Source organism: Mastomys coucha, unplaced genomic scaffold (assembly GCF_008632895.1).
Source record: "Mastomys coucha isolate ucsf_1 unplaced genomic scaffold, UCSF_Mcou_1 pScaffold3, whole genome shotgun sequence".
In the NCBI taxonomy this organism is placed as follows: Eukaryota; Metazoa; Chordata; class Mammalia; order Rodentia; family Muridae; genus Mastomys; species Mastomys coucha.
The window spans coordinates 68,332,219-68,348,143 of NW_022196909.1; the positions used below are offsets into that span (position 1 = coordinate 68,332,219).

The following is a 15,925-nucleotide window of genomic DNA, read 5'->3' on the forward strand; positions in this document are numbered from 1 at the left end:
ATTGCTGAGGGTATTGCAAGCTGGTAAAACCACTCTGGAAATCAGTTTGGTGGTTCCTCTGGAAATTAGACATAGTTCTTCCAGAGGACCCAGATATACCACTCCTGGGCATATACCCAGAAGATGCTGCAACATGTAATAAGAGCACATGCTCCACTATGTTCAGAGTAGCCTTATTTATAATATCCAGAACCTGGAAAGAACCCAGATGTCCCTCAACAGAGGAATGGATTCAGAAAATGTGGTACATCTACACAATGGAGTACTACTCAGCTGTTAAAAACAATGAATTTATGAAATTCTTAGGGAAATGGATGGATCTGGAGAATATCATCCTGAGTGAAGTAACCCAATCACAAAAGAACACACATGGTATGCACTCTCTGATAAGTGGATATTAGCCCAGAAGTTTGGAACTAAGGAAGAACAACCCATAAACCACAAGAAACTCAAGATAAAAGAAGACCAAAATGTGGATACTTCATTCCTTCTTAAAAGGGGGAACAAAATATCCATGGAAGTAGTTGCAGAGACTAACTATGGAGCAGAGACTGAGGAAGGACAATCCATCCTGATATAGCTGTCTCTTGAGAGGCTCTGACAGTACCTGAGTAATAAAGAAGTAGAGGCTCACAGCCATCCATTGAACTGAGTACAGGGTCCCCAGTGAAGGAGTTAGAGAAAGGATCCAAGGAGCTGAAAGGTTTGCAGCCCCTTAGGACAAACAACAATATGAACTAACTAGTACTCTCAGAGCTCCCAGGGACTAAACCACCAACCAAAGAGTACACATGGTGGGACTAATGACTCCAGCAGCATATGTATAGTAGAGGATGGCCAAGTCAGTCATCAATGGGAGGAGAGGCCCTTGGCCCTGTGAAGGTTCTGTGCCCCAGTGTAGGGGAATGCCAGGGTCAGTAAGCGGGAAAGGGTGGGGTGGCAAGTGGGGGGAGGGGGGGACAGAAGTTTGTTCTTGTTGTTTTGGGTTTTTTTCTTTTTTTGGAGGGGAAACTGGGAAAGGAGAAATCATACGACATGTAAATAAAGAAAATATCTAATAAAAAAATACAATCCCATTTAAAAAATCATAAATATGTAAACTCTACCAACCAAGCTCCACCTCCATCCCTATTTGCCTTTTGTTTAAATCTTTTAAAATACTATTAATTAAGGGTAATGCGATGTCTCAGAGAGTAAAGACATTAGATATGAAGACTGGTGACTTGAGTTCAATCTTTAAGACCTACAATGATGGAAAGAGAGAAATGTCTTCAACAAGTTGTTCCCTGACCTCTACAGACAAGTACATACACACACACAAACACATACACACACACACATACATACATACATGCACACACACAAATAATAAATAAATGGAATAATAAGTTTAAGTACTTAACAAAAAGAAATTAAAAAATAAAAAGTTGATTTTAAGACATCGAACAAGTTGAGCAGAAAGGCAGTGAAAATTGTCAAATTTACCTAGTCAATAATAAATAACTGCTAATAAAATAAGAATGGCAGGGATGAAGATGAGCTAAGGAGTCATGTTGCATTAGCAGATAGAGAACACAATGCTATGTTGTGTTGATCTCTTCTGATCAACGTTTATAAGGCTAAAACAATACTGGGTACCTAACATGCCTTCCCACAAACATCAAAACAAACTTATAAATTGATTAAACCTTCAGTTCTCTCCATTTTGAAAGGTTACAGCTTTTAAGGTTAAATATCTTTACAAGGTCATAAACCAAGGGAATAGGAGATTCATTATTCATATCCAGTGTTCCCAGTTTGCTCCCAGGAGGGGTCTGATTAGTGAACCAAAAATATTAATGTTCTGCAGTTAGAATGAGTGAAGCATGGAGCTGGCAGAATGTGCTATGCTGGAGACTGTGATTGGCTGCAATTAAAATCAAGAAATCAGCACTTTGGATCAGAAAAATATAATTTGAAAAGGGTGTGTCATTGAAGGAAATAGCAGAAAAATAACTAAATGATGAGTTAGAAACCATTGGAAGCATGAAGCTTGATTGAAATTGTGGTTGTCTATTCTTTATTAATTCAAAGGCAAAAAGCATGAGTCACAAGATGTTCATATTCTGTTTGAAGGGAAAATTTAAGTTCCCAGCACTCTGTACCTTGTCACAGCCTAAGTATGCAGTCAGAGCAAGTGTGTCACATCAGTACTCCAGGCATGCACCAAGGCTGATTTCCATCAGGTCATTTTCTCTTTACCAAACGCTGGTCAAAGATGGCTGCACCTCATGTCAGCCGGGTTCACAGGTCAAAGACTGCTTCTTCAATCTTGCATCTGCCAGATTTCTTTCCTCCTTTCCTTTCATTTTCTTTATGGAGTACTGATTTTATATAGTCCAGGCTGGCTTAAACTTGTTAAGTAGTGAGGATGGTCTTAAAGTCCTAACTTTCCTGTTTGAGTCTCTTGGAATTGCAGGTGCATGCCACACACCTTCCTTCTTTCTTGACAATCTCGTTATGGCCAGAAATCTGCCAGGCACCAACAACAAACAGGTCTTTGACAGACAGAAGGGGCTTCCAGGCACTGCCAATGTGATGACTGAGGAAAACTCCATTTTGTGCTAGGGACCCATTCTAAACTTTTAATCGTCAAGTTCCTAGCAACTCTGACTCCTTGCCTGCACCCCCAAATTGTAAAACAGTTATGAAGTGATTAACCGCTTGCTCTAGTGTCTGTAAACTCTATTTATTACCATGTGTAGGGGGAATGAGGCAGTTCCTCACATAGCTGTAAATTCCACAGCAATAGTGATTGTTGCCTACCTTTAAAAGTCTCTCCCCCTGTAGCTGGGCCCTAGTTCCAAATCCAGGCATGAGAACTAAGGTCAGTTGCAGTTTAAGTTAAAAAAAAAAAAAAAAAACCAGCAAATTACAATCTAAAGTGAGTCTTTGGTCTTCTCCAGTGATTTTGAACTCTGTGGTACCAGGTACAGCCTAACTGTAAATTCTAGTTAAAACACTAGGTATATCCTATGTCAGGCAGTAACACCAGCTCATTGTAGGTTGTCAAGATTTAGTCAGACTCAACATGGGAGTCTGGCAAGGGAGCATCCTCATGAGACTGAGGAAGGAGCCCAGCCCAAGCACATAACGAGATTGTCAAGAAAGAAGGAAGGTGTGTGGCATACACCTGCAATTCCAAGAGACTCAAACAGGAAAGTTAGGACTTTAAGACCATCCTCACTACTTAACAAGTTCAAGGCCAGCCTGGACTATAAAAAATCAGTACTCCATAAAGAAAATGAAAGGAAAGGAGGAAAGAAACAGGTGAAGGAGGAAGAAAGGGGAAAAGGAGAAAGAAAATGAGGGATGAGAAGGGTTTGCTTCACTTTACACTGTTTAGTTCAGACAGGATCTCTATACAGCCTAGGTTTGCCTTGGACTCAGTCTTCCTGTTTCTCTCTCTCTCTCTCTCTCTCTCTCTCTCTCTCTCAAGATTTATTTATTTTATGTATGTACTTTATCTGCATATACACCTGCATGTCAGAAGAGGGCATCAAATCTCATTACAGATGGTTGTTACCCACCATGTGATTGCTCAGAATTGAACTCAGGACCTCTGGAAGAATAGCCAGTGTTCTTAACCACTGAGCTGAGGCATCTCTCCAGCCCACCTGTGTCAATCTCTTAATACAGAGATCATGGGTATGAGCAGCCACATTCAGAAATAAATAACATTTAAAATGTATTATTGTATGTATGCATAGTAGGATGCCTTACATAGTAGGATGGCCCACATATGGAGGTCAGAGGACAAGCTTGAGGAGTTCTCCCCTTTCACCTTTACATACGTTCCAGAAATCAAACTAAAGTCTCCAGCCTTGCATGTCAAGTACCTTTACCCACTGAGGTGTCATGCCACCCCTGATAACTTTTTAATGAAAAGGATGAAGGAAATTGGACATGGTAGTTCATGCCTGTAATCTCAGCACCCCAGAGGCTAAGGAAGGAGAATTCCTCTTAGGTCAAGGCCAACCTGGGGTACATAATGAGTTCCAAGCCAGCCTAGACTACAGAATAAGACAAGGGTCTTGTAGGGGGCAGGAGAGCAAGGAAGGGAGGAGGAAGGGAAGGAGGGGCAGAGAGAGAGAGAAAGAGAGATGGCAGAAAGGCAACGAGCTCACATAAATGTAAATGTGTGTAGAAACCTGGAGTCAACTCAGCTGCTGTTCCCCAAGTACCGTCTGTCCTAATTCTGAGGTAGTCATGTTCTGGGACCTAAAGCTTACTACTGATTAAGTTGGCAATAAGCCCCAGGGTTCTACCTGTCTCCCACTCTCTGGCACTAGGTTTACAAGCTCACACAATATTGGATGAGCTGTCTCTTCAGCCAGATTTTGTTTTTATTGTTTTTAACCACAATCTAATAGATAAATAAGAATGTACTAGTACATTTTTTATCACCTGTGACAAATTATAATTCAAAATCACTGAATGATAAATTGCTAAATAAATAATTGTTAAATAACAAACTTAGCAAAAGATAACAAATTGTTTTGTACAGTTAAAATATACAGAGGTAGAGCTAGTTAATAAAAGTTAGGTAGAGGATTTATGATGGCATTGTCATCCAGAGGACAATTTTGAGGTCCTCAGAATACATAAATTCTGCTTCCTCTCTATCCAGCTTCTACTCTTCTTATGATGCGAAGATCTACTTGCAGACGCAGGTTATTGATTCAATTTTTAGCATTACTTTCTCAACAACCTGATACTTTTTCCAGTATTAAGGTCCTATGCTCATTATGAGCTTAACAAGGACAGCAATACACATGCTAAGGAAGATCACAAGTTCTGAATCCCACACGAAAATCTATGGGCCACTAAGATGCTTCCCAAGGAAGAGCACACCAATTGTTTGTCCAATACCAGTTAATCGCCCCTGAAAACATACATTATACAGACTGCACAGGTTATATTTAGAAATATACATATGTGCATATAGCAATACCTAGTGGGAAAGAGGTCATAAATTTGAAAGACAGCAGGGAGGAAGGGAAGGGAGAAATAATGTAATTATATTATAATCTGAAGAATGATTTGAAATAGGTAGATGCACTTCTAATCCAGACCTTTAAGTAGGATGACACATGTCCTTTATCCAGCTCTTGAGGCAAGAAGACACACCCTTAACCTAGGCCACACCTTCAGGTGAAAGTCTATGTAACATGCAAGAAGGAAGCCTTTGCTCTTTGCCTGCTCTCCCTTGCCTTGCCAGCAAGTCCTTTCCTTTCCTGGCATTACAGCCTAATTCTTCAGGATTTCAAGTGTACACTGAAAACCAGCTGCCTTGTGGACTGAGCAACTACTACATTCTTAGACTTTCTGCTCCTACCCAATTACTGTTGGATTAGCTGGACTGTTCACGTCTGACCTCTGTGGCCTGTGAGGGGCAGACTCCAGCACAGCACTGTGCACTTCTGGGTACTAATTCTGTGGGTTTTCTGTAGTTCTTAAATTTCTCCAAAATATTTTTTCGGTTTTCGTTTTTGAAACAGCATTTCACTTAGTAGCCTAGGTTTAGCCAGGAAGTTACTTACGAAGCCCAGGGTGGTCTTGAGTTAACAGCAATCATCCAGTCAGGAAGCTGAGAGAGGTGAAAAAAATATTAAGAAGAGAGTAAGCTAGTGGCCCATTGTGCAGTTGTTGGGTCTTAAGACTACTACCTACATCCTGTTTCTTTCAATAACCTGCTTCTCTTGGGTGCACTGGAGACCAAAGGCACCCTAAGAAAACCATCTTTTCATATCAGAGCCTAAATACAGTAACAAAGCATTGAAGGCAAAATAGTATGAACGTGGCATCACAAAAAAAACAAAAAACAAACAAACAAACAAACAAACAAAACAAATTTCAGGGATGCTAATATGGGTGGAGTTCTTAGCCCTGCCAAACATTGCTAACTTTCATCATCATTCTAAACTGTGACCACTGTGAGGCAGAAGGCTCTAACAGCACTTGTCAAGTCCTTAGAGGCTTTTGAATTCACAAGAAGATGAAGTCATATACACAGGCACAGGGGTTATACCAAAGAGATGACCAAGCTCAACATAAAATTTTAGATGAATATAAAATTTAATCTCTTTTGCTTAAATGTGTAAGTTCCCAAAAATATCACATGGCCGTTTTACACTTGAAGAGCTCTGAATGCCGCAGCTCATCTAGAACGTTCCTGATGGTTTCAACACAAACTTCTCCCCGTTGGTGTTTTTTTGAAGCAAGATTCCATACATTTTCGAATTCTTCTTCAGAAAGCTTGACTCCAATGTTAGTTAATATATCTGAAATCTAGAAACAATGAATTAAGTCCAGACCAAGACTTATGTTTTTAATTTTGTATTTTAAAAATTAAGTACATAAAATACAATATATATTTTAAAAAGCTTTTTAACATTTAATATTACAGTCACTGGTCCTCCACAAAAGTACATGTGTTCACATATGCATATGTGCCTACACATATGAAATTAGTAGACATCAAAGTTGTAGTACAAAGTATGTAGGCATAGTGGGAGTACATTCCCGTAGTTCCAGCACATGGGAGGCTAAAGCAGGAATGTTGGAGTTCAAATCCAGCCTGGACTACATAGTGAATTTGAGATAAGCCAGTGCTGTAGAGTGAGGCCTTTTCTCACTCTTATTTAAAAACAAACAAACAAACAAACAAAACAAAGGTGTGAAGGTGCTGGCTGCCAAGACCTTAATTTGATGCTCTAATCCCGCATAATGGAAGGAAAGAACTAACTCCCTCAAGTTTTCCTCTGACATCTGCACATACTCAGGCATACATAAAATACATAGGCACACACACTCGCGTGTGCACACACACACACACATAAATAAGTTATATTTTTTAAAATGTAACTCCCAAAATAAAAATTCAGTAAGTTTAAGTGAGGAAAAGCAGGTGGTCATTTGTGCTTGCTGTCACATGGAAGGCAAAGGCAGGAAGAAGCTCTTGAGTGAAGGCCTACCTGGTCTACATAGTGAGACCCTGCTTGAAGGGGGAAAGAATTATATAATATACTGGGGGTAAAAAAAAATGCACTTCAAAGCATGTTACAACCAAACTGAATATCATTCATCAAGAATCCTTAATCCTCACTTAAACTTACTGAATTTTTATTTTGGGAGTTACATTTTAAAAAATAGAGAGAAATGGCTCAGTGGTTGAGAGCACTGACTGTTCTTCCAAAGGTCCTGAGTTTAGTTCCCAGCAACCACATGGTGGCTCACAACCATCTTTAGTGGGATCTGATGCCCTCTTCTTAAGTGTCTGAAGACAGTTATTGTGTACTCATATACATAAAATAAATAAATAAATCTAAAAATTTAAATAAATAAGAATCCTATATTTGAGGACCCCTATACAAGCTATAATTCTGAAAGGTCAAAAATGAGAGTCATGGGCTAAGGCTAGGGCTAGGGTTGGGGCTCAGCTCATAAAGCTATTGCCTACCATGCACAAACCCTGGATTCGATCTCCAGCACCACAAGTACTGGGCACATACCTGCACTCAGGAGGTGTAGGTGAGAGGATCAGAAGTTCAAAACCAGCCTCAACTATGGAGGTTATTCAGAGGCTGGCCTGGACTACACAAGATGATAATAAAATTTATGATGATGATTATTATGATAATAATAATAAATATTGTGCATCAGATTAGAAGCAATATATAATTCCTGAATCAAGAGGATCATGATTTCAAGTCCAGCCTGGGCTCCCTAGCAAAGCTCAATCTCTAAACAAAAGAAATCAATAAAACACTAATCACGTGTGTTTGTTCATGCCTGCAATCCCAATGCTTTGGGAAGCTGAGACAGAAAAACCACCAAGCACAGTGGGCTAGTTTGAGCTACATAGTGAATACCAGGCCAGAGCAGGGTAAGCAGTGAAATGCCATCTCGAAAAAACAAAATAAAAGACAAGAGTAACAAAAGTGGTCCTGATAATAATAGTTTGAGGCAATCTCTGTACCTCTTCCTTTGACCTGGTCTTGAAGAATTCTCTCTCAAATACGCCTTTCTGGGAGAAGATGGAGGGGTGCAGCAGGGAATAAGCATTGCCTTCATCACCATAGTTATTCATGTCACTGACTCGACGAATCCGGGGAGCAGGGATGTCAGATCGAACAGTTGGAACACCGTAGATGGGGTAACCTAGGTCATCATCAATTAGGAAAAAAAAAGACATCCTGAAAGCGAACTGTAGAACAGGAGCAGTCATTCACACTTGAGCATAGACCCCTTGAAATGGAGCTAGAATAAACAGCAATGTAGTTGAGCATAAAGTCTAAAGACTGCATACAAAGAGGAGTGTAGCCCAGCACAGCAGGATTCACCTTGGCTCCAAAGACATGGGGGGGGGGAGGCTGAGGCAAGAGAATAATACTTGAACATGGAAGTCCAAGTAGACCTTAGGAAAGCATTTAACATTCTCATCCATGAGAGTCTCAGTTTCATTAATATAGAATTGCTTTTTAACTTGGGCCATCATCAAGAGGTCAGTCAAACTTACCTGTGAGACCTCAGAGTGATTACAATACACAGTTAAACTTAAGGCCTGAGGCCTTGAGAAACTCTAGAGTCTAATGCAGAGAGCAGCTAGGAACACTCAAGAACAGACTACGAACACTGCACTTCCGGGTGTGCAGATTGATTAATTGGACAAGGGATGAGGCGTGCTTACATATAGAAGGAGTGGCTCCGACGACAGCGTTGATCTCAGAAGAAGTTGTCTTATACTGGTCAGAAACTTTGTCACCTGGTCTCAAGATTGTCCGGAGAGTCTCTTCTGAACTTCCTGGTTCTTTGGGGACAATGTCTTCAGGATTTATCAGAAGACTTGGTTCATCGTCTCCCATGCTAGTCTCAGTAACATTTTCACAGTCTGGTTTTTTACCTTTAAGAAAAACCAGAAGGAGGAGACAAGAAAATACAGTAAGATGTCAGTTCTTGGTGTCTGATGTTCTGTAAGAAGCTGGATTATTTGGTTCAGCAGGTAAAGGCACTTGCCACTTGCCACCAAGCCTGGCAACCTAGATTAGAGCTCTAGGACCCACATGGTAGAAGAAATAAACTGACTCCTTCAAATTGTTCTCTGACCTTCACATGTGTGCTATGACATGTACAGCCCCATATATGCACACATACACACTAATAACAATAATAATAGTAATAATGATAATGATAAATGTAATGATTTTTAAAGATGAATTTCCTTCGTGGCTTCTTCCTAACCGTGGAACTCAGCACTCATGAAGCAGGTTCTCAGTGCCAAAGCTCCACTGTGGAACAGCAAGCTCAGGCCAATGTCGGCTGTGATTCCAATATGGCCTCACATCTCTTTCTGCTACTCCGTTTACTTTATACCATAGAAATCTTTCCAGTCTGAGAGACAAAAACAGAGAACTCTCTTTTGTTTCTTTCAGTGCCACAGTAGAACCCAGAGCTTCATGGAAGCTAGATAAGTGCTCCACCACTCAACTGTCTCCTCTGTTCTCCCTTTAACTCAAGCTTAACATCCTATTTAGCTTGAACTATACCAATTTCCTAAGACTGAGTCCTAGGTGGAGATGAAATTCCACACATGAGCTGGGGAGATGGCTCAGGTAAAGTTACTTGCCACCAAGCCTAACAACATTGCTGGAATGGGAGACTTGACTGCTGCATGTTGTCCTCTGATCTCCATGTAATTGCTGTGACACACATTGTGAGCACACACACACACAAAAAGTTTTAAAATAAATTATTTTTTTGATTGTTTTTATGGGTTTTTGGGGTTTGGGGAGCTTTGTAGTTTTTTGGGAGGGACTGGTTTTTTGTTTGTTTAGTTGGTTTGTTTGTTTAGTTTTTTTGCCTGTGTATGTGTATGTACATCAAGTGTGTGACTGGTGCTGTCAGAAACCAGAAGAGGCATCAGATCCCCTGACACTGGAGTTACTGATGATTGTGAGCCACCATGTGGATGCTGGGGATCCTGGGTCCTCTTCATGAGCAGTAATTGTCCTATACCACCAAACTATCTTTCCAACTGCAATATGAAAAAGTTAAAAAGATAATCCCTCATTTACTGGATTGGGAAGGCAGAGTATGCCCTTGCAGAGAAGAGATAAGAACATACTGTGAGTTGCCCCACCCCTACCCCACCTCTCCGCTTTTCTAAGTAGCTTCCTGCAGGTTAGTGTGCAAAGAAAAGCCAAGGGCTATGTGTGGGTGGCTCAGTGGAAGCGTGTGGTGCGGTTAGCATCTGAGACCAAGCCCACCGCCAAAGGGTGAGAAAAATGTGAGGTAGAACTGAAACAGCAGGGTAACTTTGTGAGTCACTTAAGGAAGCTAAGACTTCCCTTCAACTCACTGGCTATTCCACAGACACCACTTGAGGGCACTGTGATGTTTTCACAGCCATAGAAGAGTGCTGAGTAATGAACGCAGGGTTTATAAAGGAGAGCTCCAAGGAACTGTACCCCACGAATCTACAATATGGGGTGCTGCCTTGTTGTGGAAGGTATAGAGCCTCTACCCAGACACCCTAATAAAGCAGAGACAGACAGACAGACAGACACCTTTAAAGGCAGAAAACTGCATGGTTTGAAAAGTCGTTGGCCATAAAACTGAAAGGTGGTCTTATTGTACTTTCCTCTGTCCCCGAAAAGCCAGGGGTGGGACAGAATGTGGTATACAAAAATGAGGGCATGGTGGTACAGACCTATAATCCCAGCACTAGGGCAGCTGAGGCGGAGCGGGGTAGGGGGAAGGCAGGGGGCGCATAAATTCTAAAACAGACCGGAATAAATAACAACAACCTTGACTCAAAAACTAAACCAGGAAACAAGAAAAAGACAAAGAAAGGAGAGAGGGGAGGGAGGGAGGGAGGGAGGGAAAAACACCCCCTCAAAAAAAATCTGAACCTCTCTGAACCAACCAGCCACCACCTTAAATATGTGGCCTAAAATCTAGAAAATAAAATCCACAAGAACTCCACTGACAGCAGAGGAAGGGTAAGCAGGAGGACCATGATGTGCAGTACCAACCTTGGCTACTCAACTGTCTCCCACCACACTTCCACTGCGCACCCCCAAGAACTCCATTGAAAGCATTGTTCCAGGTGACAAAGGAGGAGTACTGAAGCAGGAGTACTGTGATTCTAGGGTTAAGTCTGGACAACAAAGGCAGACCTGTCTCAAAGAAAAGTGGGAGGAAGGAGGGAGGGAGAGAGCAGAGGGAAGGAGGGAGGGAAGGAAGGGAGGGAGGGAATGAGGGGGGAAGGAAGGAAGGAAGGAAGGAAGGAAGGAAGGAAGGAAGGAAGGAAGGAAGGAAGGAAGGAAGGATCAAATACCAGGAATAAGTGAATAAGTTGGGCATGGTGGAGCATACATGTAGTCCCACACTGAGGAGCCCTGGCAGGAGGATCCAGCCTGGACCACAAAGTACATCTCTGACTTCAAAAACAAAACAAGAGACCAGATGTAAGAGTACATGCGTATAACCCAAGAACTCAGGAGGTGAAACGAGAAATTACAATGCAAATAATAATAATAATAAATAATAATAATAATATTAAAAGTAAAAAATAAAGGAACTGCTTGGTTTGAAAACAATCCTCTACTTTCTCTTAACTACCATGTCTTATACCAAGAAATGTAGCTCATACTTATAATCCTAGCAGTTGAGGATCAGAGTCAAGAGGGTTGCCACATGTATGGGGCCAGCCTGGGCTACACAGTGAGAATTTGTCTAAAATTAATTTAAATTAATTTAAATTGAAATTAAAAAAAAACGTTCAGGGAGATGTGTGAGCCATCAGGTAAAGGTGCTTGTCTCCAGGCCTGACAACCAGACTTCTATCCCTAGACCCACATGAGAAAGAGAGAGGTAACTCCCCCGAGTTGCTACTGACCCATATACACATGCACACACATAAATACAACAAAAATATAATGGAAAACATCACAAAGAAAAAGAAAAGAAAAAAATGTTGCTCCTCTATTTCTGAGGGGGTGGAAAGAACTGTGTTTGGTGAGATGCTGGCAGTGAGAAAATGTCCCATAGTATTTTCCATGACTGAAGAGAATGGTGTCCCATACAGAAAGGGTCCACTCACCAAGAAAGGCAAAATGTGGGGGTTTTAGTCTTAGCCTTACAGAATGACAGGCCAACCCAAGCAGTAAAAGTGGTTATAGCAGCATCATTAATCTTAGAGGAGAAACACTCTAGGGGGGAAATTAAAAACTATCAGTAAGTTTTTTCAGTTAATTCCAGCGGCCAGGTGCTGAAAATGGAAGCCAAGGCAGCATTGTTATTTACCAGACAAGTCACTCTCAAGTGCCTCCTAACCTTAGCTGATAAAACTCTACAATTAGAAAAAAAAAATTGCAATCATTTAGAAAAGCAAGTGAAGACAAACTTGCTCCTGAGACAACAAAGTTCATTAAAAAGAGAACAGAGTTAGAAACAAAAAGCTTCCAGGGGATGATATTCCAAAAACTACCTATATTGCTCTTAAAATGCCTGGAAAGAACCTCAATTTCAGAGTGAAGGAGGCTTAGGGAATTGGAACACATAAAGAAATTAGACAAAACTCAAGATAGAGTTGTACAAACCACAAAAGAGTCTGTTCACTCCAGAGAAATTTGAAGGCTAAATTTTTGTTTGGTTTTGTTTGTTTTAAGCTAAGGTCTAGTTAGCTCAGACTAGCCTTAAACTCACTATGTATCTTACATCCCACCTAGTAGGGATATAGGTGTATACCTGGCTAGGCATTTATTTCCGTTTTCGTTTGTTGTGACAGGTTCCCATGTATCCCTGACTGACCAGGAATCACCATCCCATCAGGGAGGTCTCAGACTTAGAGCTTTATCTTCCTACTTCTGCTTCCCAAGTGCTAAGGTCGCAGGCACACGGCAGCACACTACTTCTGAAAGCTACATTAAACAATAAAAATGGTTCGTTGATGGTTATTTTGAACACAGGTTGGGCAGAACTGTGTGCCCTTGGACCTCTTCTACCCTTCTGGTAGCTAGATCCTCAGTATAAACTAATGTGACAATATTAAAAGCCAGAACAAAGAAACAGAAACTCCCTCCCTTGGGTCCTGTGGCAGCTGATCGCAAAGGCTGTGCATCACTAGTGCTGTCCAGGCCAAACCTGGCTCCCGGTAAAATCCTACAGATCCAAGCACTCTAAGGGGCAGAGGCTTTAAGAGCTCTGTCCATGTCTTAGATCAGAGCAAGGGATATGATTCTGATTACCAATGATAAATCTCAGAATAGATGTTGCCACACTTTACCTTTACGTAAAAGCCATCTCAGAGAAACTTAAAAAGAAGCCAAAGCTAAAATAATAGCAGCAAGAAATAGAAGGCTGGATAGATGTTCAGCAGTTGACAGTACTTTTACTCGTTCAGAGGGTCCAGGTTCAATACCATACACCTACATGGAACCTTATAACCATCTGTAACTCCAGTTCCAGGGTGACCTCCAAGGTCACCAGGCGAATACATGATGCACATACAAACATGCAGCCAAAACACTTACACATAAAACAAATCTGAAAAGAATGTTTAAGGAAGAAATAAAAAGTAGCTAGGCATGGTAGGGTTTGACTGTAATCCCAACACTTGAGAGGCCAAGGCAGGAGGATTGCTGCTAGTTCAAGATCAAAGATAGACTGACCTGTGTAGTGAAATCCTGCCTTTAAAAACAAAATAAAAGGGCTGGAGAGATGGTCAGTGGTTAAGAGCACTGACTACTCTTCCAAAGGTTTTAAGTTAAATTCCCAGCAACCATATGGTGGCTTACAACCATCTGCAATGTGATCTGACACCCTCTTCTGGTGTGTCTGAAGACAATTACAGTGTACTCATATACATAAAAGTAAGGAGGAAAGGAAGAAAAAAAGAAAAGAAAAGAAAAACAAAAACCACAAGAGACTAGAGAGATGGCTCAGACGTAAGAGGATCTATATGCTTACAGAGGGTCTGATTCACTTCCCTTTCTTCCCATTACCACATCAGATGATTCATCTGCCTGGAACTCCAGTTCCAGAGGACCCGACACCCTCTTAGGAACTCCATGAGTACTTGAAGTACTGCATGAAGACATACACATATACACATAATTTAAAATGAAAATGAATTTTAAAAATCTCAAATTTATACAAGAAAGAAAGGACAAAGGGAGAGGTCAGGGGGACAGGCATAGTCACATATGTGTGCAATTCCAGCACTCAGGAGGTAGCAGCAGAAAAGTCAGGAGTTCTGTGTTGCTACAGCCACATAGAATGTTTGGGACAAACATGGGCTATCAGAGACCTTTCCTCAAAAGACATAGACAGGGCAGAAGGAGGAGGAAAAAAAAAGCAGAAAAAAGAAGATATGAAAGAAATACTTTCACTCTGCAGGTGAGGGTGGATGGAAACACAAAAGGGTTTTGCACTGCGAAAGCCATAAGGAGTCAGGCTGTTTTTAAAATCCCGGATTCATTACAGGAGATATTTGAATATCAAGAACCAATTGGGAGACAAGACCTTAGCATAAGAACCACCCTCTTCATCTAACAAAGTATTTCAAAGTTGGAGAAAAGCAAGGAGAATTCACACCAATAATTAATTAATTAATTAATTAAATCAAGATCCTCTGCCACAGGGCTCCATATCCAAATAGTGCTGGGAGGGAGCAAGCCTCCCAGGAATGAGGACAGGCATGTCTGAGTGCAGGTAGGACCACCACTGCTGCTCAGAGGACCCCGCTCAGAACCCTCAGGACACAGGAACCAAGGGGCTGCCTAGGACAAGAGTCTTCCGGTTTCTGGTCTCCATCTGCACCCAGAGCTGATCCTGTTCCACAGAGCTACATTCACAAATACTGCCTGGAGAGAGCTAGTCTCCCAGGAGTGCCTACACACCTGTGAGTACAGGTAAGACCACGAATTCTCTTCAAATTCCTGGCCCAAGAGGAACCCTCACAGAGCCATCAGGACACAGGAACCAAGGATCAGCTGGGGACAGGATCCTTTTGATCTCTGCACCCCAGAGCTGTACAGCTATTCATACCCAAATTTCTCCCAGAGAGAACTGGTCTCCCAGGAGTATTGACACACAGGCTTGCAGGATGGACAAGCCAAAATCAGAGACAGCAAGACCAGCTAACACCAGAGATAGCCAGCTGGTGAAAGGCAAGTGTAAAAACACAAGCAACAGAAACCAAGAATACTTGGCATCATCAGAACCTAGTTCTCCCACCACAGTGAACCCTGGTTACCCCAACACACGAGAAAAGCAAGACTATGATTTAAAATCACATCTCATGGTGATGACAGAGTAATTTAAGAAGGACATAAATAACTCCCTTAAAGAAATGCAAGAGAACACAGGTAAACAGATAGAAGACCTTAAAGAGGAAACACAAAAATACCTTAAAGAATTACAGGAAAACACAACCAAACAGGTGAAGGAAATGAGCAAAACCACCCAGGATCTAAAAATGGAAGTAGAAACAATAAAGAAATCACAAGGGAGATAACACTGAAGATAGAAAACCTAAGAAAGAGACAAAGGGTTATAGATGCAAGCATCACCAACAGAATAGAAGAAATAGAAGAGAGAATCGCAGGTGCAGAAGACATCAAAGAAAACATTGACACAACAGTCAAAGAAAATACAAAATGCAAAAACCTCCTAATCTAAAACATCCAGGAAATCTAGGACACAATGAAAAGACCAAACCAAAGAATATTAGGTATAGAAAAGAGTGAAGATTCCCAACATAAAGGGCCAGTAATTATCTTCAACAAAATTATAGAAGAAAATTTCCCTACCCTAAAGAAAGAGATGCCTGTGAACATACAAGAAGCCTACAGAACTCCAAATAGACTGGACCAGAAAA

General features: G+C 41.2%; 1 protein-coding gene across 1 annotated transcript in view; it reads right to left on the bottom strand.

Moving 5' to 3' along the window:
• Positions 1-6,098: 6,098 nt before the first annotated feature.
• Efhb (EF-hand domain family member B) overlaps positions 6,099-15,925 on the bottom strand; it is a 67,205-nt gene continuing 57,378 nt past the window's right edge. Inside the window, exons 11-13 of the mRNA XM_031348169.1 lie at positions 8,732-8,944; positions 8,021-8,202; positions 6,099-6,330 (exon numbers count right to left, since the gene is read on the bottom strand). Coding sequence (XP_031204029.1) covers positions 6,157-6,330; positions 8,021-8,202; positions 8,732-8,944 — 569 coding nt within the window. The 3' untranslated portion in view covers positions 6,099-6,156. The remainder of the gene's footprint in view (positions 6,331-8,020; positions 8,203-8,731; positions 8,945-15,925) is intronic.